Source organism: Parasteatoda tepidariorum, chromosome 8 (assembly GCF_043381705.1).
Source record: "Parasteatoda tepidariorum isolate YZ-2023 chromosome 8, CAS_Ptep_4.0, whole genome shotgun sequence".
NCBI classification, from domain to species: domain Eukaryota; kingdom Metazoa; phylum Arthropoda; class Arachnida; order Araneae; family Theridiidae; genus Parasteatoda; species Parasteatoda tepidariorum.
In genome coordinates this window covers 64,078,874-64,103,301 of record NC_092211.1, presented here as the reverse complement: position 1 = coordinate 64,103,301, position 24,428 = coordinate 64,078,874, and the positions used below count along the sequence as shown (strand labels likewise).

The 24,428-nt window shown below is 33.0% G+C and overlaps 2 protein-coding genes across 6 annotated transcripts in view; both read left to right on the top strand.

The window, feature by feature from the left end:
• LOC107437139 (sorbitol dehydrogenase-like) lies at positions 1 to 22,543 on the top strand. 5 transcript variants are annotated; one of them, XM_043043766.2, is made up of 9 exons: positions 1 to 148; positions 1,101 to 1,184; positions 1,525 to 1,558; positions 4,160 to 4,324; positions 5,507 to 5,666; positions 12,659 to 12,777; positions 15,455 to 15,520; positions 18,537 to 18,712; positions 22,205 to 22,543. In XM_043043766.2, the coding sequence occupies exons 2-9, from the start codon at positions 1,131 to 1,133 to the stop codon at positions 22,487 to 22,489; spliced, it is 1,059 nt and encodes a 352-aa protein (XP_042899700.1). In that variant the 5' UTR covers positions 1 to 148; positions 1,101 to 1,130; the 3' UTR covers positions 22,490 to 22,543. The 5 variants fall into 5 exon arrangements, with proteins under 5 accessions (XP_042899700.1, XP_042899711.1, XP_071040226.1 ...); XM_043043777.2 differs by lacking the exon at positions 1,101 to 1,184 and adding an exon at positions 331 to 414 and having other exon boundaries at positions 8 to 148; XM_071184125.1 differs by having other exon boundaries at positions 8 to 219.
• LOC107454095 (sorbitol dehydrogenase) overlaps positions 1 to 24,428 on the top strand; it is a 68,375-nt gene that overhangs the window by 22,396 nt on the left and 21,551 nt on the right. The window lies entirely within an intron of this gene.

Here is a 24,428-nt window from a genome sequence, read left to right as displayed (position 1 = left end):
CATTCAGCTCTCCCATTTTTCTCTTTAGAGTTCAGTAAATAATAAAGAAAATTATACATTTTTACTGTGATAGTTGATGAAGGAGTGATTATCCTTCGCGAAATCTAAAAAGTAACAGGAGAGTTGAGAAGATAACTGTAAAAGTTGTGTATGTAATCGTTTACATTATGTCATTTTGTTTGAACAGACGCGTTTTGTTTTAGTTCAGGTTTTTTAATGGTATCATTTAATAATGAAATGTCATTCATAAGTTGTATATTATATATGTATTTAATTGTGAATAGTTATTATATAATTAGCATTTCATGATTCTTCTATTCTGTATTACAGTTTGCTCTTTTTTCATGATTTATAATCGAAATGGATGGAGATAATATAAGTTTGGTTTTAAGAAAGAAAAATGAGCTGTGCCTTGTAAGTATTAGAAAAAAAATAGTTTAGCAAATATCTATAAAATATGCATAACATCAGTTGAATTATTTGATGGAGAAAATACGCGGCTTATCCATTATTTCCTAAATTTTCATCTTTCTGATTCAACTAGAGTTTCATGTGTTAGCATGTTTCTGCTTTGTATTATAAAGATAATTGATGTTATTATATTTACTGTCAAGTGGGGCTACTTTGTGCAGTGGGGGCTACTTTGTGCAAATTCGAATTTGGCACTTTTCAAGTGCTGCTATTCAGTATTATGTTTTTTTCAAGTTAAAAATGTGTGGAATTTGAAGACAGAAGTCTCCTCTATTACTAAAAAAAAATTCTCGAATTTTAAAACAATCTCCGAGTGTGTTTTGTTTATCCAATGTCAGCAACTTTCCGAGAACGTCGGACGGCGAAAAGTGTGCGTGGAAACTTTAGTTGTGAAATGCAAAGTCGTTGATAAAACAATTGTCGTAAGTGCAAAATTTTTTATTTATATATTTAAAAACTATTATATCATGTTAGCTATAAAAATTTTTTAAAATTAATTACAAATAAACGGAGAATGAAAAAAAATGCACTGTGGGGCTACTTTGTGCAAAGTTTCATTCGTTTTTTTATTCGNTGTGAATAGTTATTATATAATTAGCATTTCATGATTCTTCTATTCTGTATTACAGTTTGCTCTTTTTTCATGATTTATAATCGAAATGGATGGAGATAATATAAGTTTGGTTTTAAGAAAGAAAAATGAGCTGTGTCTTGTAAGTATTAGAAAAAAAAATATTTTAGAAAATATCTATAAAATATGCATAACAGCAATTGAATTATTTGATTTCCTAAATTTTTATCTTTCTAATTCAACTAGAGTTTCATGTGTTAGCATGTTTTTGCTTTGTATTATAAAGATAATTGATGTTATTATATTTACACTTTTCATTAACTTCGGTAAGCGTTTGCTATATATGTGAACTATTAAATTATTAGTTAATTAAATTTTTAATTAAATTTAATCATTAGTTAATTAAATTATTAGTCAATACACACTTAAATTTCTGATTTTAAGTATATATTTCTGATTTATTGTTTTATTTTATATTTCAGGAAAAAAGGAAAATTCCTGAACCTGGATCGCATGGTAAGGAAATGAAATTCGTGTACTTCATTCCCAATATTTTTACGTAATATACATATTACGTAATTACGTATATTGCATATTATGCTATGCCTTCCAAAACATGTATTAACTGCGAACATTACGGATCATTGCCCGTTTTGATTGCCCTTAAGCCGAGTTTGTGTACATTCACACTTTTATAAGTACATATTTTGCAGTACTTTTTCAGAGCTGATTTCCTAATGCATTATGCTTCCGAATATAATTATTTTTCATCGTACTAACCATTAAACTATTTTTTTTTGTACAATCGGTTACAAATGATATTTTGTGTGTTGATATCTTGCATAAGCATACCTTAAATCTTTAAATTTTCTGCTAAATAAAAAAAAGTTTGAATGTGTTTGAATAAAAAAAAGTTTGTTTGAATAATTAATCTCCATTAAGCAAAACACAAACGATATCATGCACTCTCAAAAACCAAAGAAGCAAATTTAAGGAGGTAAAAAGGGAAAAAAAAATCACCAAGACTCCTACGAATTAACAATTCTATTATTTTTGAAAAAGCAAATTAATGCCAAACAATATGGATTTGGCTAATTTGACAAATTGTTTTGTTGCAAAAAAGTGGGATGTCTAAGCAATTTCACTTTTAACCTTTCAAGGCAGAATTTTTATTAAACTTATATTTTTATTATTTGTTTTAATTTTGGGAAAAATGAGAGAAGAATATAGTATTTAACGTTTTAATAATTTATGTTTAGGAAATACTGCAAGAAACGCAGGCGTTTTTTACTGCGTTAAAGGTAAATCTTCCAAACACAACTGATTTCCAAATAATAATTTTTCAAATGTGCCCATATTTTCAACCATTTTGATTTAAGAGAAACAATTTATTATCATCGAAATTTTTTTTGTTAACAAAATTAGTTATTAAATAAGTTTTTTGAACATGAACGATTTTTTTTTCTCTTCAAATTACTTTTTTTTGGATTTAATATTTTAGTACAAATATAATTCCGATATTCTAATAATTTTTTAGAAACTATTAGACTGTTTCTTATGATTAAAAAGTATAAAAATTACTTGCAATTAGCGTCAAAAAATAGATATACAGAAAGGACACCGGTGTCCCATCTGCGTCAAAAGGTTAAGCGAAAAAAGAAGAAAACAAGAAGGATAAAAGATTAAAAATTGAATTACTGAAATTCTAGATTTTTCAATGCAATTTACACTAGTGTCCAAACGGGTACTAATGCTAAATTATAGATTTAGCATTAGTATCTGTGATAGAGTAATGATTATATTACCCCTTCATAGAATTTAACTTAATATAAAAATAGTCGCCTAATGTACTGAGAGTTGACTTTAGGACCCTGTCGTACTCCATAATCGAGGTAAGACGGGATAGTTTGACGTTTTTACGGAGAATATTTTTTTTAATTTTTTTATTTCAAATGGCAAAAGAAAATGACAAACTCTTACAAAAACTGTGAACAAAAAGGTGAGCAACAAGTAAGAGAAAAAAGTCACTGTCTCATTAACAGACGTCGGGCACTCCCGTAGGGCCTCACCTCAGAGTCCCCATGCAGAACCGAGCTCAGTAGATGGTTCCTGTCCATAAGTTCATTATTCGAGCATAACGGGCAATTTGTGTCAGCGAGAATGCCGATGTGGCAGAGGTGGCTCGCCAGGCAATCATGGCCCACCGCAAGTCTGAAATCTGCAACAGCTTTATTGCGGGGCGTATCGGCAATACCCTGTTCTAAGCTGTTCCTCCAACTCCTTGAAGAAATACGAGAAGTGAGCAACTCTTTCCAGTTTTGTCTCATAAAATGTTTGATATAGAGTTTTGCCGAATGAAAGGATTTAAGAGTGCTTGGCTGCTGAATTATCTGAGTGCCTTTCTTAGTCAGCATATCGGCCTGTTCATTGCCGAAGATATCGCAATGTCTTGGGATCCCTTGGAGTGTTATTTGTCTCCCTTCTATCCTCAAACTCTCCAGGAGAGCCTGGCAATCCTGGATAGTCCTAGAGATAGATATTTCACGAGATCTAATAGCTTGAATGACAGCTTTGGAGTCAGATAGTATAACTACCCTATTGTAAGATCTGGGGGCAATCTTGTTCTACGGAGAATATCATTCATAAACTATTTGAAAAGCTATAGTTTTTCATTTAATCTATATTTGTCTAAGGAAAACTACGAAAATCTTTATCCAATATCTCAAGATATAGGTTAGTTAGTCTTGCCTTTAAAAATTCTTACTTCTCCATAATACTTTACCTTATTTATTAACATTTTACATGTCTTGCCTTTAAAAATTCTTACTACTCCATAATACTTTACCTTATTTATTAACATTTTAGAAGTCTTGCCTTTAAAAAGTTTTCCTACTCTATAATACTTTACCTTATTTATTATCATTTTAGAAGTCTTGCCTTTAAAAATTCTTACTACTCCATAATACTTTACCTTATTTATTAACATTCTAAAAGTCTTGCCTTTAAAAAATTTTACTATTCCATAATACTTTACCTTATTTATTAACATTTTAGAAGTCTTGCCTTTAAAAATTCTTACTACTTCATAATACTTTACCTTATTTATTAACATTTTAGAGGCTCTGATAGCCATGTCTTGCGTAGGAATTTGTGGATCCGACGTTCACTTTTGGAAGGATGGCCGTCTTGGAGACTTCATAGTAGAGAAACCCATGGTTTTAGGTCATGAGTCAAGTGGCACTGTTATAAAGGTTGGAGAAAACGTAAAACACTTGAAACCAGGTATCATTATTATATTTTAATGTAAATTTGTAGCTCAGATTTCACCTCACTTTAGTAAAAATCCATATTTAATGTGTCTAATGTATTATTAACAGAGTGGTTGAGTTTTTGTAGTTTAATAATGTATATTTTTAAATCATGAATAATTTGCATTATTTATTTTCAAATTATTTAAAAATCCATATTTTATATGTCTAATGTATTATTTACCGAGTGGTGATTTTTTGCAGCTTAATAATATTCATAGAAAAATTTTTCTTCACTTATAATGCTTGGAAAATAATATCGGCTCGAATTACCGTGTATTTTGGATTATCGAGGTTCTAATGTACACTGAGAAAAAAAATATGGTGAGANAGAGTACTAAGATGTTTATTCAGAGAAAGTACGTTTTTGTGTCTGATTTCGTAACTTAATTAATAGTTAGCACTAATTAATTATCATATTTGAGGTCACTCCCAGGAATCATTAAGATTGACACTTAGTTCGTGAAAATCCAATCATTAGAACGAAAGTTATTCAGGGTGATTCGTTTTTTTTTGCGGACTGTACACTGAGAAAAAAAATATGGTGAGAATTATCAGTGGTAACATTTAATGTGCTTCTGGCTCTTTGGGTACACCAAAAAGCTCGATTATCTTTACCAAAACGTAATGATATTGGTAAAATTATCAATAAAATGTGGCCTTAGATTATGTTATAAAATTCGGTTAATGTGGTAAAATTATGCAATTGTATAATGATATAAAACCATTTAATACCAATACCAATGTATATATACCAATGTATGAAATCATTAAAATCATATAATACCAATGTATAAAAACCATTTATTCGGTAAAATTTACTTCGCAGTTTTGTATATTTTACTAAATGTGTGGAATAAGAATTATAATTTTGAAAAGCAGAATTTTCGGTGAAACATTACATAATAAACGGAAAAAACTACAAATGAATTATTTAAATACCGTATATTTTGGTTTTATTACCAGAATGATAGTTTTTTTTAAACCAGAAATGTCATTTCAATACTGCACGATAATTAAACCAAAAGTGTTTTCTCCTTGTTCATTTTTTGGGGAACTATTTTTCAAATATCTGTTATTTTTAGATCAGAGTGTACGTATAATGTTTTTAGCCATAATGATGTTTAAAAAATTTAACTATTTTATTTATTTAAAGGTGATAGAGTATGTATTGAGCCTGGCATAGGATGTGGGAGATGCGATTTGTGTAGAAAAGGAAAGTATAATATTTGTCCCGAAGAGAGATTTTGTGCTACTCCGCCGACTGATGGTACACTGTGTCGCTACTTTTGTCATGACGCTGACTTTTGCTACAAGTAATTGTTTTCAAATTCATTTAAAAAGTGGTTTGAAGGTAAATTTATATGATTATTTACAAATTCATTTGAAACGTGATTTGAAAGTAAATTTATGTAATTGTTTTCAAATTTATTTGAAAAGTGGTTTGAAGGTAAATTGAAGTACTTGTTTTCAATTTCATTTAAAAAGTGATTTGAAGGTAAATTTATATATTTGTTTTCAAATTCATTTGGAACGTGATTTGAAAGTAAATTTATGTAATTGTTTTCAAATTTGTTTGAAAAGTGGTTTGAAGGTAAAATTAAGTACTTGTTTTCAAATTCATTTGGAACGTGATTTGAAAATAAATTTTTGTAATTGTTTTCAAATTTGTTTGAAAAGTGACTTGAAGGTAAATTTAAGTACTTGCTTTCAACTTCATTTAAAAAGTGATTTGAAGGTAAATTTATATAATTATTTAATTTCTGTAATTGTTTTCAAATTCCGTTAGAAATTATTTTGAAGGTAAATTTGTGTAATTACTTTCATTTTCGAGTGATTCAGATGAATCATATTTAAATTAAATCGTATTTAAGTTCAATGCAATTTTTAACTTATTGGGATCATCCTGCTTGCTCTGAGCTGTAGATGAAGAAGAAAAAAAAGTTTAATGCGTGATTTGAAACATGCTTTTCTTCCACATATTTTGCTTTCTTCGTGTGAAATCAAAAATATTTTTTTACTCCTAAGTCTAGAAGAACCTCTGAATTGTTTTTTTCTTCTTTTTTTAGCAAGAATTTGATTAATTTATTTATTTTTGAATTTTCGTTTAAAAGATAAGCAGAATATTGCTTTTTTTTCCTTGTTTAATCGCAGCTTCTCTAGCATTGCTGTCTAAGACAGCGAAAACAATTTTTTTTTTGCATTTTAAACTAACAATCTGACACGGAATGTGTTTAGAATCCTCTCAACAGTTTTACCAAACTAGGAGAATTAACGAAAAATTAAACAGTATCCAGCGAATACCACTCTTAACTATCACGAATGCCTATGCTACAACGAGCACAAAGGCAATCCAGATACTGGCGGGTGTTATGCCAATTAGTCTGAAAATCGTGGAGGACATCTTTTGCAAAAGGGTGAGGTGGGGCTGGAGACTCGAGGACATAAATTATACTCTACCAATTGATTTTGATCATAACATTGATTTTGAGAAACCAGCCCTAGAGCATCCATCAGATTACATTGCCTTGCCCTGGGGATATAGCAGCCCTAAAGATCAGGGAGTGGAGATCTACACTGATGGCTCTCGGATGGAGGCAGACTGTCCGAATAAATTCAGGACTTTACACGCAATGATAGTCAAGAACAACGGTGTCACGATTTTCAAAGCCTCCACTAGAGTCACTGATAGCACCAACATATTTATTGCAGAGCTGTTGGCAATCAAGTCTGCCCTGATATGGCTACGTCAACATGATATTACACATGCAACGATTTTTTCAGACTCACTGTCATCCCTCCAGGCCCTGGCTGACCCAGAACCCAGTTCCAAATTTATAGAATAGACTAAAAAAATTTGGAATGAGAACACTATTTTGAACTGGGTAAAAGCACATGTGGGGATCCAGAGCAATGAGGAGGCAGACAGGGCAGCAAAGGAGGCCATTGATTCTGACAGTGTAGATCTCCAGGTTCTGAAGACCCCCAATCAAACCAAAACCGAAATCAAGCAATATTTAATGGCAAGGTGGAAAACCAATTGGGAAAATTCTGAGAAAGGCAGGCATACATTTAAATTCATTAAGACCCCGTCAACTACAAGGTTGCAAACTAATTTCTATTTTAACCAATTTCTGACGGGGCACGGAGTGCTCGGAGTACACCAAAGCAAATTTTTTAATAAATCAGATATTTGCTCAAACTGTAACCAAAGACAAACCATAGAGCATCTTTTATATAATTGTGATCGGTACCGGACACTCCGAAGAAATTATTTTTTCCAAAAAACAGACCAACAAATTTTTGCAGACAAGGTCTGTAGAGAAATTATTAAGATTATCATTAAAACTACTCTTGAGGAACATATAGCATTAATAAACGAAATTGACAATAACTAAAATTTTAACCTGCTTAATTTAACCACCTTGCCAAAACTTTTTTTTTTGGATCACATTGCCATTTTAGTGTTTTAACTTGACTTTGCATTTTACACATGCTTTAGGTTTGTTTACAACCTTTGGATTTTAATACATTTGGTATTTTACATTGCGATTGTATTTTATACACGGTTTTTAGATTGTTACACACCCCCTTTTAGCTCTTACCTTTTAGTATCTATTGGTATTTTATCCTCTGTATTTTTTTTTGGTACTTTAATTGAATTTACTGTGCTTTACTTGTTGTTCTACATTTTAACTACTTGTTACTACTTCACCCTCACTATTTTGGTTCTACCAGCATGATTCAAGCTGGCTTGATTGGCTGGATCCTTTCAATGCTCAATTTGCAAGTGTATACATCTGTGATTTTGTCTCAGTTTTAACCTATCAATTTTAGCACTATATTCATTTATGTTATTTTATCCTTTCACCTTTTGGTGGTTTTATGAGTTGTATTTACGGCTGTTTTTGGTGCAATTGTTGGATTTTTTGTCTTGTATTGAGGGGTCCACCAGCTCTGGCTCACAGCTCACTCAGTTTTTACTGGTTGTCTCAGGGTTAATAATTTTTGTATTTTTATATATATAAATTTTGTATTTTATTTATATAAGGGTTAATAATTTTTGTATTTTATATATATATAATTTTTGTATTTTATTTATATAAGGGTCTGTTGACCTATTTCAATGATCCACTGTATTTGGCGTATGGGCCTATTGGCCTAGGCCCCTGTATAATTTCAAATTACCAAACTGTAGAGGTAAATACAATGCAAATATAGGCGGCTCTCATCGAATTGCGACTGTTTTTATTTTATTTTATGCACTGAGAGAAAGAATTTCCTAGTTTTAAATAAAGGGATCTTATTATATTATAAAAAAAAACGAGAGTTATCATGTATCAACATTCAAAGCTTCCAACCATCCAACTATCCATCAGTCACACTCTCAAAAACTCCTCGGCAATCAAACTCTCCAGCAATCACATTCTCAAAATCTCTCCAATAATCAAACTCTTCAGCAGGCACACTCTCAAAAACTCTTCAGCATTCAATCTCTCCAGCAGTCACATCCTCAAAATCTCTCCAATAATCAAACTCCTCAGCAGACACATTCTCAAAAATTCTCTTACAATCAAACTCTTCAGCAGACGCACTCTCAAAAACTCTTCAGCAAATAATTTCTCCAGAATCACATCCTCAAAATCTCTCCAATAATATAATCAAACTCTTCAGCAGACACACTCTCAAAAACTCCTCGGCAATCAAACTCTCCAGCAATCACATTCTCAAAATCTCTCCAATAATCAAACTCTTCAGCAGGCACACTCTCAAAAACTCTTCAGCAATCAATCTCTCCAGCATTCACATCCTCAAAATCTCTCCAATAATCAAACTCCTCAGCAGACACATTCTCAAAAATTCTCTTACAATCAAGCTCTTCAGCAGACACACTCTCAAAAACTCTTCAGCAATCAAACTCTACAGCAATCACATTCTCAAAATCTCTCCAATAATCAAACTCTCCAGCAGACACACTCTCAAAAACTCTCTAACAATCAAACTCTCTAGCAATCACACTCTCAAAAACTCTCTTACAATCAAACTCTCTTGCAGACAAACTCTCTTGCAGACAAACTCTCAAAAACTTTCCAACATTCAAACTCTCCCGCAGTCACGCTCAAAAACTGTCTAACAATCAAAATCTAAAGAAGAAATTAAAGAAAAATAAAAAATCTAAGAATCCACACTGTCAAACTCTCTTCAACAATCAAACTAGTAACCAAGTAAACAGAAGGATTACTTAGTACTACGTATGTAAAAACTTAAGCAGTGTTGCAGTGCAAATCTTCTTTCACTATCATTTATTTTTACTTATGTTTCATAAGTTTCATTTTATAGCTACTTCTATAATTTTTCGAAAAGCAAATTGAAAGATTTTTACTTGCAAATTCATTCTTTCTTTCTTTTTTTATTTATTTTTTAAAAATTAATATAGAGAAAATCTTAGATGAGTGAATTATTTATTAATATGACTACTTGAAACCTCATATTAATAAATTTACCTCATATTAAACCACCATTTCTATAAACAGCTACAAATGAATAAAATATCATAATTGTGGCTTTAAAGTTGAAATGTAAGGTTACCGGAGTTGATGGTTAATTTTTCAACTGATTAATCTAACACAGTTTTTTTTATCTATATTTCTATCAAGCATGTTTGTGAAGTTACCCTTCATTTTTTCAATGTTACTAGCGAATTATATTAAAACTCTTTGATAAAAAACTTTATCCATGCTTTTTTATAAAAAAAGTTAAGATCATAAAGCAAGAATTATTTACGTGTTCCTTAAGTTTCGGCACCACGTTCTTCCTCACTAAAATATTCCAGAATATCTCACTAGCCTCACTACACCGTTGAAGCTGGAAGCTAACACAATGCATAAAAGGGGGGATATAAGAAGAAAAATCTTAGTATATAATTAAACGAAGTAGTTAATAAATGAATAGTGCAGCAGGAAAATCTAGTTAAATAATTAAACAGAAAAAGAGAGATAAGAAAAAAAAGATGTATGGGATACATTGCACTTATCGCTACATGGCCCCTATAGTACAGAGACCACAATAGATTAGAGATCTTTATACCCACTGAGTTCTCCCCATACCTATTGATCTCTGTAGTATAGAGATCAGTGGTACGAGAGCTCGACATTCTCCCTGGCCCGAGCCCCTGGAAAATGGTCATTTAAAGAACTACGAACGAAAACTTCGTATTTCCGCAACCAGAAGAGTTTCAGCCACATGTCTTTTTGCAACAAGATGGTGCACCACCTTATTGGGGTATCATCGTTCGTAGTTATTTGAATGACCATTTTCCAGGAAAATGGATTGGGCGAGGAGGTCCAATTCCTTGACCACCCAGATCACCTGATATAACGCTGCTGGACTTTTTTCTTTGATATGATATATGGGCTATTTGGCTATGATATACTCGTATATTGTAAAAGATCGTACGAATTAAATTTCTGTCTGACGTTATAAAGGACAATGCTTACAGGAGGATCGTGTTGAACACTGATGACCTAAAAGCCAGAATTACAACCGCAATAGCCTCTGTAGATGCCGACATGCTTGCCGCTACCTGGCGTGAAATTGACTATCGATTTGATATTCTCCGTGCGACGAAGGGGGCACACGTGGATGTTCATTGACAAGGGTCATGAAACTTTTTGAGTCTATATAACCACTTATGTTATTAATTTTAATCTATCTTTATTATTTTATAAGTTATTAAACATCAAAATGGGTCCGGGACTTCATGAACACTCTGTATATCCTACTAAGTTACATTATATTTGGGATATTTTAACGTTGTTCATTTTTATAGGTAATCAAACTATACTCTGTTGCAAGTTAAAAAAAAAACCATATTCTCTATGGAGAGAGCCTATTTGCATCTAAGTAAGCGTCAAATGGAAGCCATGCTCCAAGCGCGAACGTGTATCAGCATCATAATTCTTGAAACGACGTTGCCTCCTTTTTGCTTGCTTTCTTATCAACAACAATAATCAATTAACAAGTAATAATAATTAATAAAAGTGATAACCAAAAATCGTAAAAAATATACGTCTTTCTGTTTGCATTTAAAGAAACTGACGAAAGGATAATGAATATTGTTTCTCGTAGATGATTTTCTTCTACATCGAAACAATAGTAAAAACTCTCCATCTTACATTTGATTTGTTAAGAGTACGTCAGTATGTGGCTCGCCATTTTCAGTGATCCAATCAAATCCAATGTTCTTGCAACTCCTTATAGCTGCTTCTTTATAGCGAATGAATGTTCTCCTTATTTATCGAAATATGTCGCCAAGTCTAGGATAATAATAAGACTGGGAAACTATAACCTTTTTTAATAATGCTGTGGTATATGTCGTAAAAGATCGTACGAATTAAATTTCTGTCTGACGCTTGACTTTTAAAAGCTTCTATAATATCTCAAAAGTATCTTTGTTTAATTTGATAATGGGATAAAACGGAACAATATACATAAAACCGCGGATGATTACTTAAATCCGAATAACACATTGGTCTTTTTTAACTTGTGACGGAGTATAGTGCTGCTATTTTTCGGGATTAGGCCTCTATAGTCCGAAAAAACCATGAAACAAAAAGTTTAAAATATTTTTTTAAAAAAAAAGCTGAATTTTTTTTTACATGAGCTGTAGAATAATAGTTTAGTAAAAAGTTTAAAAAAGAAGCGCAATTTTGCTTAACTTTATTACCTGATTTTTTGATTGATTGATTGTTGTTGTTGTTAATTTACGTCGCTCTAGAGCTGCACAATGGGCTATTGGCGACGGTCTGGGAAACATCCCTGGAGGATGATCCGAAGACACGTCATCACAATTTTGATCCTCTGCAGAGGGGATGGAACCCCCGCTTCAGTAGCTCGACGACCTGCACGCGAAGTCGAGCACTTTACGGTAGAACAGTTTAACGAGGACCAATACCGCACACCCTCGGTCCTTACGCAGGCTGATCCAAGTGGTCACCCACCCGCACACTGACCGTAGCCAGTGATACTTGACTTCGGTGATCTGCTGGGAACCGTGTCTTAACGATTAGTACACTGCGGGACTTTTTGATTGAGTAAACATGACATTGCTTTCTGATTATATGAAATAAAAAATTAAACGATTCGAAAATTTTCAATTTCACTACACAAGTTCTATATTGACAGTCCGCAATTTAATTTTAATATTTAACTGTATCTATAGACTTCTATAAATTTGTCAGACGTAATTGCAAATAAAATAATTAATGAAAATTTAAATATTATTCAATTTCTTTAAAAACAACTACAGATTGCCTGATCACGTGACATTAGAAGAAGGTGCTTTGACGGAGCCACTGTGTGTAGCAGTTTATTCTTGCCGCAGAGCAGGTGTTACTGCTGGTCAATATGTACTCATATGTGGAGCTGGTATGTAATATGTGTCTAACATACTAGTTAATAGTTACATACTTACATAGTTTATTAAAGAAAAAACTGAAAATGTTTCATAACATATAAATTACACAATAGAGACTTTTTTTTTGTTAAATTTGCACGAGTACCAGATCTTGCACTAATTGGGTGTGAGGGTTTCAAATCTGAAATTAGTTTTACTCCTAAAGCAACAAATTTTTTTAAATGTCATTTTTATTATATTTTTTATCGAAATGTATAAGTTTAAAAACGTTATATACAACAATGTCGGGAAAATGTTGCAAAAAATATCTAGGGTACAGCATTAGTATTAAAATCATTTAAAAACTCATGCCCGTAAATGTTATCTTACGCGGTTAGGGGCGTTTCGTCTATTATGACCTGCTCAGATCCACACGAAGAAACAGTTCATAATAGGTAAGCTCCCCTAGTAGCGTGCGACTTAATTTCCTGGAATGGGTTGCTATGCACTTTTAATCCTAATGCTGTGCATTGACTCTCTAAGAAGTTTGTCTCAATATCTATGCGGCCGCCTGTAATATTTAACGTTTATAAACTTGTACATTTAGTCAAAAATAGACTAAAAATGCCATTAAAAAATCGGTAGCTTGGAGAGAAAAACTGATTGTAAATCTAAAATCAGTGTCGTGAAAATATCCATGAAGATCTGATAGAAAATCTCGTGCAATAGAAGGGAAAAAACGCCCACCCCCAGTGTTGTTAATTACCTTAAATAAATCTCGTTTTCACCTCGTATTCCTTTGGCTTGTAAATTATTCATCCAGTGAGACATATCTTAGCAAAACACTGTAATTTTTTATTAAGTTTGAAATGAAATGGACGCCCGGTGGCTGAGTGGTAGCGCTTTGAGCTACCACGCCACAGGTCCTGGGTTCGATCCCCGGTCCGGGCAAGGTTGACTCAGCCTTTCATCCCTTCAGTGGGTCGATAAATGAGTACCAAGCATGCTTGGGAACTAAACATTGGGGGTTTTCGCGTTCGGCTGACCATCTAACCGGAACATCTTCTTCTACACCTCAGAGCCTAAGGTCAAGAAAACTGAGATGGTCACAGTAGGCCTTGGTCCTTTATGGGCTGTCCCGCCACTGAGTTTAGTTTTTTTTAAAATGAAATGGTCAAGTTTGTTGAAGTAATAGGACGCTGCTTTATTTTATAGGTCTGTTCTCAAGGTGTTTTTAAAACTGGAATTTGAAAACAGATTTTTGCTCTTGCAGAAATAGTAGCATAACGCAATTGCTGCCCAACGCGTTATCAGGACAACAGTGTTCTTAATACAACGATAATGCTCGATAGAATCCTCTTTAATACCTCTCGGATTGGAAATTATTCATTTTTTCCTTATTTTAAAAAAAAACGCGTTCAAATTTTAGTAGGTTATTGCCATTCAAGCATTGCGGCTTCTCAAGAGGACGCTATAGCGTGCGAAAAACCTTTCATCGGAAATTCTCTTTCACCTCCATGAGTAATTTAAAATTTATAGTATTGAAAAAGTTTAGTTAAACCAAGAATAATCCATGAAATTTTACGTATTGAAAAAAAATTAAAATAATATTAAAATGAAAATAAATTATGAGAAAATAATTTGAGATTATGAAATGGAGAAGTTCTCTTCCAGTATTTTTTTTTACATTTTTGTATTCAATTTCTTTTTCTGTGATTGAAATCCATGGGCCGAACTTTAAGATAAGACCTAGGCTTGCCCAATGATCATGAACGAACTTGATAAATTTTATCTCTTATTAATTTCAAGAGTTCTTATTCACCGGTTTGCATCACTTAATAACCTTATTGTATCTTCAACTGCAACTCCTTTTCCAGAATGAGCTACCTCTTTAGCATCAAATTGCCAGATTGAAGGTTTTCAAACCAGTTTTTGCCCACTTTTCATCTTCATCACCTTCATGCACATCTGATAATTTTTTTCTTGATTTAGCAGCATTTTTACTATTTAGATATAAAAAAAAATTAGCCGAAAATGCAGTTTTTCACTTTTTATATATAAAAGGCCCCTTATCTAAATGCATATTAAAGGCCCCCTAAATATGTATAAAAGGCCCCCTTATCCAAAATATATTTAAATATTCTTCCGTTTCAAATTGTGTTGCATATAAGTATAATTAATTTAACATGCAAAGCTAAGAGTCGATCAAAAATTTATATTACATGAATTGAATTCCATTTTTTAGAAAAGAAATTTTTATATTAGTGTTTATGTTAAAAGTCCATGAGAAAAAACCAGTGTCTTGTAAATCATAACTCACTCAGCTTTGAAAAATATTTCAATGGAAGGCCATGAATTGTTATGTGGGTATCAATTGTGTGGGTACCAATACCATTGGCGGGAGTGTATCAAATGTCAAAGTCATCTCCATATCAACGCCATCCTTAGATATAGTTATGAATGAAGATACAAAAGGAAGGAAAGTTTCCCTTAAAAAATTATCTTCCCGATACAATTATTTCAGATTAAGCACTAAAACGGGAGACGAAGAATTGGTAGTGGTGTACGAAAAAAAGAACTGGAAAAATGTCCTATAAAAATTTTGTTTGAATTCAAACACAGCAAATATAAGATTTCTATTTCCTGATATACAATTCTAAGCCTAATTCTGTTTGAACTCTACAAATATTCATTTTAATTTCCTTTCAGGTCCAATTGGATTGACTACTATTTTAGCATGCAAAGCTATGGGCGTGTCTAAAATTTGTATTACAGGTTAGGTTTTTTTTTTTATTGTATGTTGATATTTATCATTTTATGAATGGATTTATGGTGTTATTTAAAATGACAATACTAACCCCACATTATTTCTCTTATTAAATAATACTACAAAATGGAGAATCAAAGTAATTAGTTCAGTCGATAAATACCTAATCAGAGGTTATTCAATACAACTTTCGTTTTTATGACACTCAAGATAATGTCTCTATTTTTTTTGTGAATATTTATATCATTGTGAAACTAGCTGTACAATGGCATGCATTGTATTTTAAACATTGACTGTTTTTGAAAGAGTGGTACGCGCCATAATTGACTTTATCTTTCGGTTTGAAATCATTGCTCTGGCAGTGCTTTGAGCCCTCCGAACACACATTGGAGCAGATCTCAAGTACAGGGTGGGTGGTGCTATATCTTATAGTTGTTGTCAACTTATTCATGCGCTATATGGAATTTAAACCTGTCCCTGTTGATTGTATAAATAGTATCATGGCTTAGTCCTATTGCTCCATCAATATAGTCTGCTATTACAAGACCTTCCCTCTCCTTGAGTTTAATACTTTTCTCAAAATGTTAACATTGCCTATTCATTTCCAAATAGCATACACGATTATTTCATGAAGGTTGTAACGTATCAAGCTATATTAAGAAACAGTTCTTTGTTTTATTAAAAAAACACTTATTTCACACTACAATAAATACAGTAACGACATTAAATTATCCGTAACGGGTTTATAATAATCTTTCAATAAAATATAGAAAATCCCGTAACGGGTTAGAATAAACTTACAAATTCCAAAAACCAACAACTACTCCAAAATATCAAAAACTCTCTGTTGTTCCATCAAAATTGTTATTCTAATTTTATCGCTTGCTTTTTCTTTTCTCTTTATGTGTTTATTTTATTTTATTCGCGCTTTTGCTAGCCCTTTATTTTTTAACATTTATACTTTTATTCATGTTTCTGCTAGCCTATTGTTTTTTTAATATTTTTAGACTTTATAACTCTCTCCCTTGGAAGAACTTTTCCATGGAAAACAAAGGAATAGTTTATGAATCTGTTTGAGTACTTCCTTAAACTTTAGGTTGAAATCAATGCACTATGTTACAATCAAAACATTTCACATTTATAATTAAATTTTATAATTGTCAAATTAAATGTAAGATACTATTTTTACATTAGAAGTGATGTATAATAATTAACTTTGAAACTAAAAATCACTAGATTATTCTTCGACTTTTGCTGTATACATAAGTAGACAATTCACTTGTAACTCAATTTAGATATCAAACTAAAATATTCAAGATAAAATTAGAATGTAAATAAATATTATAATTTAACTTCACGTAAAATAAATACAATGAAATATAATTATTTACATACATTCAATGTCTAAAGACTGAAGCTAACCAGACTTTTTTTTTAAACTGCTTTTTTTTTATCTTGGTATCACTAGTTTTAAATCCAAACAATATACTTAACACTTTTAAACCTCACATAATTAGATCCTAACTCAATCTTAATAATATTATATGCATAATTTAAAAAATAAGATGATTTAAGAACACTAGCACTTTTCTCTACAATCAAATTCGCTTATCATTTCTGTTTCATTTTCAAGTTCACTGAAGAGCCAAAAAAATTGGTATACCTGCCTAATATCGTGTAGGGAAGCCCGTATCGAAAGCCCATATCGATGATGTTCCGTTGAATAGTTCGCACACTGACACTTGTTGATGGCCCAGCATTGAAATCTGCTGCAATTTGTGGAAGGGTTGCACGTCTGTCACGTTTAATGATTCTCGTCAATCGTCGTTGATCCAGTCTTGCTTGATCTTTTTCCGACAGCAGCGATGTCGTAGATTTGATGTTTTACCGGATTTTCGATACTCACGATATACTCGTGAAACGGTCGTGCGTGAAAATCCAAATTTCACTGCTATCTCGGAGATGCTATGTCCCATCTCCCGTGAGCCGACTGTAACACCACGTTCAAACTCACTTAAATCTGTATAACCTGGCATTGCAGCAGCAGTAACCGATCTAAGAACTGTGCTAGACACTCGTTGTCTTGTATACGCGTTGCCGATCGCAGCGCTGTGCTTTGATTGGCTCCATACCCCTTTATTTGCATACTCATGCGTAGACCAGGTTTTTTGGCTCTTCAATGTATAATCATTTTAAACACTTTCTAAAATTAAACTTAACTTGTTCAAGTTCAGAAACTTCAATATATGTTTCTTTTATATTTCCAGCTAAATTTAAAACTTTAATTCAAACTTCAATAGCAAGTAATTTCTTTACGTGTTAATTTTTAAAAAAAGTGAATCATACATATGAATAAGGAAATAAGACTAATCTGAACATAACATTACAACATAATATTTATAATTATATAAATAGAACTTGTAGCCGTAATTTTTGTGTTGGTCTTTAGCGTTACAATGTCGATGCACCGAATGTTTTTAGCTGAACTCGAAGTAGCAGAAATTGTGTAAAAATGTATTTCAATAAGGAAAAACTTGAGTAAATAAAGTAAGTAAATAAAGTATGTAACTAAAACATATCCACAGTCTATGTCGTTTATCTATTTCACAGTACATAATCTAATAATTCGTTCATATTTCAACCATTTTATGGATTTAGGCATAACAACAAAAAACATCCGGCTCTGGACAAAGTCTCGCGAAAGAAATTCTCGGCCTCAGTATATGTCGTTTATCTATTTTGCAGTACATTATCTAAGAACACGTTAAAAACAAAAAAAAACAACCTCCGGCAGTGGACAAACGCTTGCGATAGATTCTCGGCAGAATAATCACGCTTTTGTAACTTCCGTCGCGAAGGGGTAAATCAAAATCAATTATATTTGAGAAATATTTATTCATGCTAGGATGTATCCATGGAGGTATTTGCCTACGGAATTTGTTAAGGAAATAACTGCATGCTTTCTGAACAGATTTCTCTTTTTTTAAAATGTTATTCTTAATTTATTAATGGTACTATTAATAGATATCAACGAGAATCGCCTAAAGGTCGCTAAGAGTCTGGGAGCCTCTTCTACGATTTGTGTGAAAGATTTAGAGATTAGTGATGTCGTAAAAGAAGTAGAAAGACAATTAGGATCCCTGCCTGATCGCACAATTGAGTGTAGTGGTGCACAATCTGGCGTTAGTCTTGGCCTCAAAGTAAGTACTAGAAAATGAATTGAGTAGCATCATTGATGTTAATTGAATCTAGATCAATAGCAGTGTTTTGTATAAGCATTGATCTGTATTGTATATTATATATGTATCTGTGTTGGTATTGCTAAAAGGAGCTACCTGAAGGAAAGAAGAGAATTCAGCTGAGTTTGCTAAGTCACCCCGAGGATAGGCTTAACTCTATCCTCGGGGTCAATTATATTCGGGGTAACTCTATACTCCAATGTTCTGCCAATGGGTGTGATTGCCCTCTTAATAAATTCTTCCAAAGTTCCCGAATCGTTTCAATAAAAAAAGAACGGAAAAAAATGGTGTTTCGGTAATTATTTATGATTTCGAATATTTACACTGTTAAGAGGACGCCATGCCACATGGGAAACATAGCCTCCATCACCATTTTTTACCTCCATAACCAATTTAAAAGTGAAAGTGTAGAAAATGTGAGTTCAGACAAACCTAGAGCACGCCATGAAATTTCAAATACTGAAAAGAAATTTTTAAAATATCAAAATGAAAATAAATTATAAGAAGATAACTTTGGATCACGCAATGGAAAATGCTCTTTTCCAATAATTTGTTTGCATTTTGATATTATAAATTTTTTTCAGCATCAGAAATTTAATGGCTTATTCTAGGTTTGCCTCTACTCACTTTTTCTTTCTTTTGTATTTCAAATTGGTAATGGAGGTGAAAGAAAGTTTGGGGTGAAAAGTTTCTTTCGTTGTGTGGCGTCCTCTTGAAAGAAGTTATGGTTCATTTTTAGTTATTATAAGAACTTAATTTTGGCTGCGGTGATTATTTTATGATGCCAAACAGTCTGCAAGTTCTGGTACTTTAAAAGTAGTTGAGTAGAAGAGTCGTTTTAAAAGTAGTTGAGTTTTCCATCTTTATTCTCCTTTTGTGAATAAATAGAATTTGGGTTTGATTTGGGGTCAGTACTGTTAGTTCAGGAGAGGCGGTTCCTCTCTGGTTAACTCTTGGAATCAAGTAAGAAAACGGGTGTTCGGAGGACGATAAGAGAACGGTAGCGGATTTTTATGACTCGATTGCGAGAGCTTCACATTTCTGGGGGTACGCGACCCGCAGCTGCATCTTTAGCTGCCTGGTCTGCTGCTTTATTACCGATTATACCTGTGTGTGCTGCCACGCAAATACATTAGGAGGCAGCACACACAGATATACACCGAAGAGTCATTACATTATGACCACCCTCCATCTATAACAATGGGCTCGCCTAGGTTTTCATGGTTTCTCGCCCAGGAACAATGTTTTGATGGGACACATTAGGACCCATAATCCTCATAGAACAATCCTTGACGTCCGTAAGCTACTTGAACATAGTTCATCCATACATGGCAACAGTTTTTCCTGCGGGGGATGGTGTTTAACAACAGGATAATGCACCATGTCATAAGGATTGAATCGTCGAGGAACATTCCAGTGACTTTCAAGTCATGTCTTGGCCCCGAAATTCACATGATCCTTATCCAATAGAGCATTTGTGGACCTACTTGGAAAACCAAATTCGTGTTGCCGCGCTACCCTCTCGCAATGTGAGGGAATTGCAGGACCAGTTGGTGAGTGCTTGGTACCAGATACCTCAGACTACCTATCAGCACTTTGTGGATTCAATGCCACGGCAGCAGTTTCGAGGGCTAAAGGTGGTCCTACATGTTATTAGCAGGGTGGTCATAATGCAAAGGCTCTTCGGTGTAATTAGTAATGAAACAGCAGACTAAGCAGTTAAAGACGTAGCAGCTGGTCACGGTACCCCCAGTCATGTAAAACTCCCAACATCGAGTCTTAATACTCAACGAGTACATGCAAAATACGTGTTCGTGAAATCCGTGGAATGGAAAGATTTACAGTAGGTCGCCAAGCAGAACCATGAATACAGAGATTTGGAGAAAATTTCCATTCCCTTCAGATCTATGTCTAAATTGGGAAAATGGCCTCACTATAGAGTTGTGCAGCTTTCTATCCGAGATATTCTGATCGATGTCATTCCAAAGGTCCTCTTTCCTTAATTAATTTTTAAAGTTAGTAGCTAACCATCTTGGCTTCTCCTAATGTCATTAAAAACAATAACAATTCTCTTAACAATAGGCCCATTGAATCAGAAATTTAATCTTTCAATCTTATAAAAGTCGTTGAACAGCAGACCCAATTTAGGTTTTGCGAATAGTAATTTAAGCTCGTGAGTCTTTCTTCTAAAAGGCAGAAACATTTCAGTCAAATTATATTATCTCTTTATAATATTGCAGCATATACGTGTGTAAAATTCTCGTTTTTCGTAACTCGTTCTTCATTAGGAGGTAAAAAGTAAATTATCAATAAATTAATATTACTAAAAACTACAAAATCCACAAAATTGAAAGGAATATACTAGCAAAATTTAAGATAATTCAAATATTTTTTATTATTTGCTGCGCTTTCCATTGACTTTAAGTTATTAGTTTAAGCAAACATGTATTTGGACATTCCTTCCATCAAGATAAAAAATAACAATAATAATTATAATTTGGCATACTTTCAAAACATTTGTCCCAATCAAGTAATTTTTCCATAAAAAACTTACCAAATAAAAAATAACAATACCTATAATATATTTGTAGTTCATTAAAACAGCACCCATTTTATTTTATTATCGTCGCTGACATGCCGACCTAATTTAGGGCTTACGACTACTAACTCCGCAGCCTTGTAATTTTGAACTCAATCCAGGAGACAAGGGAACTCGTAGATAAAGTATTGGGAGAAACTTGCCTTCATGGAAGACGTTTTGATAAAACTAACCCATATTTGCTTTACAAGATGAGGAAAAACACGAAAACCTCCCACGGTTAGCCTGGCTGCAAGAAGACTCTGACCCATGTTCTGTCTACCACTGAGGATATTTTACGTCAGCACTGTGGTATGAGAGAGCCGGGTGCAGAAATCGTATTGATCAGCCATCACTGGGATTCGAACCCAGTTCACCTCATTGGAAGGCGAACGCTCTATCCACTGAGCCACCACAGCTGTAATCCGGATATCTAGTAGTGTCCGGACCCTACTAGATATCTGATCGATCAAATGTCTCATATCTGCTGGAGCCGACCGGCCTGTGTAAGGGGTAGGGAGCTGTCCTTATATCAGAAAGGTCCTGGGTTCGAATCCCGGGCAAGGCATGGATGTTTCTTTCTCTCTCTCTGTGTTCTATGTCCTTTCTCCTTTGTGTGCGAATGTGTGTGAATGTGACCAGCTCTATAAACGGGTTGTGGTTGTGTGAATGGAGTGGCAGAAGTCGAATTCCTGGTCATAGATGGCGCCACTGAAAAACAGGAACAATCGCACCCCCACTGCCTAAACAGGTATACGACAAAAAAATGTCTGCTAGATTTAGTTTACGACTGACTATGAGTTAAGTAAAGTGGGGCTTATTTTGTCATTTTGAGAATTTCTTTTCTATTAATTTCAATTTATTTATATTTCAAGGCTACTGCACCAGGAGGTTTGCTTATGTTAGTTGGAATAGGATTATGTGATATAAAAATACCTATTATAGAAGCCACAGTTCGAGAAGTTGATGTGCGTGGAAGTTTACGCTATGCAAACTGTTATCCAGCAGCCTTAGAGCTAATTGCAAGTGGAGCGGTGGACATGAAGCCTTTGATTACCCATAAATTCTCATTAGAGGAAAGTGAAAAAGCCTTTGAGATTGCTCATTCTGGAACTGCTATTAAGGTCATGATCTATTGTGAAAAAGATTGTCAATATTAGCATTTTGTTTGATTTATTATTCGCTTCCCTCAATAAAATATGCTGAGTAGTTAACGTTGATTGTAGTTTTTATTTTGAAAAAAAAAAGGGAAACAAGCCATATTTTTTAAACTTTTTCATAAACTTTTTATTATTTAATTAAAAAAAATGATTGTGTTCGAAGCCGAGAGTTAGATACTCAATTGACAATTGCATCTGGCAACAACTAAAATATTTTAACAATTGTTAATCAAATGAAAATCAAAGTGATTATTAAAAACTGTTAACTATCAAAAAACAAAGTAAGATACAACTGAGCTTAGTTCTATGCCTTGAGCCTGCCTATTTGAGGATGAACACCATACTTTGAAGACATGTAACTTTTATCTTTACCTTAAGAGGGCGCCATACCAAAGGAGAAACTTTTCATTGCAATTTTTTTCATCTCCATTATTAATGTAAAATTCAAAGTGTAGAAAAAGTGAATTCAGACAAACCTTGAGTAAGTCCTAAGGTTTTAAATACTGAAAAGAAATTTTCAAAATTTCAAATTGAAAACAAATCATGAGCAGATGATTTATAATCACGCAACGGGAAAGTTCTCTTTCAGTAATTTGTTTTCATTTTCATGCAATGAAGTATTTTTTTTCAACAATTGAATCTTCATGACGTACTATAGGCTTGTCTGAACTCAATTTCTCCATACTTTAAATTTTAAATTTTTTATGGCGGTAAAAGAGAATTTGTAGTGAAAAGCTTCTTCTGCGATATAGCGCGCTCTTAACGCGATATTTTTTAAAGCATATATTATGGTATGAAGCATATGTTAAGTTTCTGCCATAACTTCACATAATCATGCTGTAGGCATGCGACTTGAAGTTATGGCAGAAGAAACTAAATCAAACATAAAACACCAGTTTTAGAGGGACCTAATGACAAATGAATATTGTACTCAAATTGAAAACTTTTGCCTTGATTTTTTTTCTAAAGTATTTCCAACGGGAAATTTTTAAGAATGTTTCAAAAATACTGTGTTTTTTATTTCATTTTGAAATTCATTATAATGTACAAAGGCATCTTTCGCAAAAAATTTGGAATAGCTAATATTGCCTAAAATTATTTTTGAAAATCGACATGTACTAATGATGCCGAATGATGATGCGTTAACTGTCAGTGCTTAGGACAGGCGATTAATTATTAATTTTAAAGAAAATTATAAAACAAAAATGTCAACCCTTTGACACATAATTTTTACACGTTCTCATTTTTTGTATTATACACTCTATAACAAAAAAATCGACGCACCAAGAAGGAGATGTCCGATTGAAATGAAAATTGGTGGATAGGAAGGCAATGCACAGAATTGTAAATGATTGAAATTTCAGAACAATTGAATAATTTATTGCAGAGTTACAGTAAGAAGTTCAATAAGGTGTTGACCCGCCTCTAGCCTGGATACAAGCTGCCNATGTCATTCCGTCACATATGGAATTGCCCAACTATCAAAAAACAAAGTAAGATACAACTGAGCTTAGTTTTATGCCTTGAGCCAGCCTATTTGAGGATGAACAACATACTTTAAAGACATGTTGTAACTTTTATCTTTACCTTATGAGGACGCCATACCACGGGAGAAACTTTTCATTGCAATTTTTTTCACCTCCATTATTAATGTAAAATTCAAAGTGTAGAAAAAAGTGAATTCAGACAAACCTTGAGTAAGTTCTGAGGTTTTAAATACTGAAAAGAAATTTTCAAAATTTCAAATTGAGAACAAATGACTTAGAATTACGCAACGGGAAAGTTCTCTTTCAATAATCTGTTTTCATTTTCATGCAATGAAGTATTTTTCTCTAAAAATTGAATCTTCATGACGTACTATAGGCTTGTCTGAACTCAATTTCTCGATACTTTAAGTTTTAAATTTTTTATGGCGGTAAAAGAGTATTTGTAGTGAAAA

Excerpts from the sequence above, each read along its gene's own strand:
- LOC107437139 (XM_043043766.2), top strand. The coding sequence starts at position 1,131 with ATGGATGGAGATAATATAAGTTTGGTTTTAAGAAAGAAAAATGAGCTG. Across the intron at positions 12,778-15,454 it reads TGTACTCATATGTGGAGCTG|GTCCAATTGGATTGACTACT; the intron begins GTATGTAATATG and ends ATTTCCTTTCAG. Across the intron at positions 18,713-22,204 it reads GCGTTAGTCTTGGCCTCAAA|GCTACTGCACCAGGAGGTTT; the intron begins GTAAGTACTAGA and ends TTATATTTCAAG.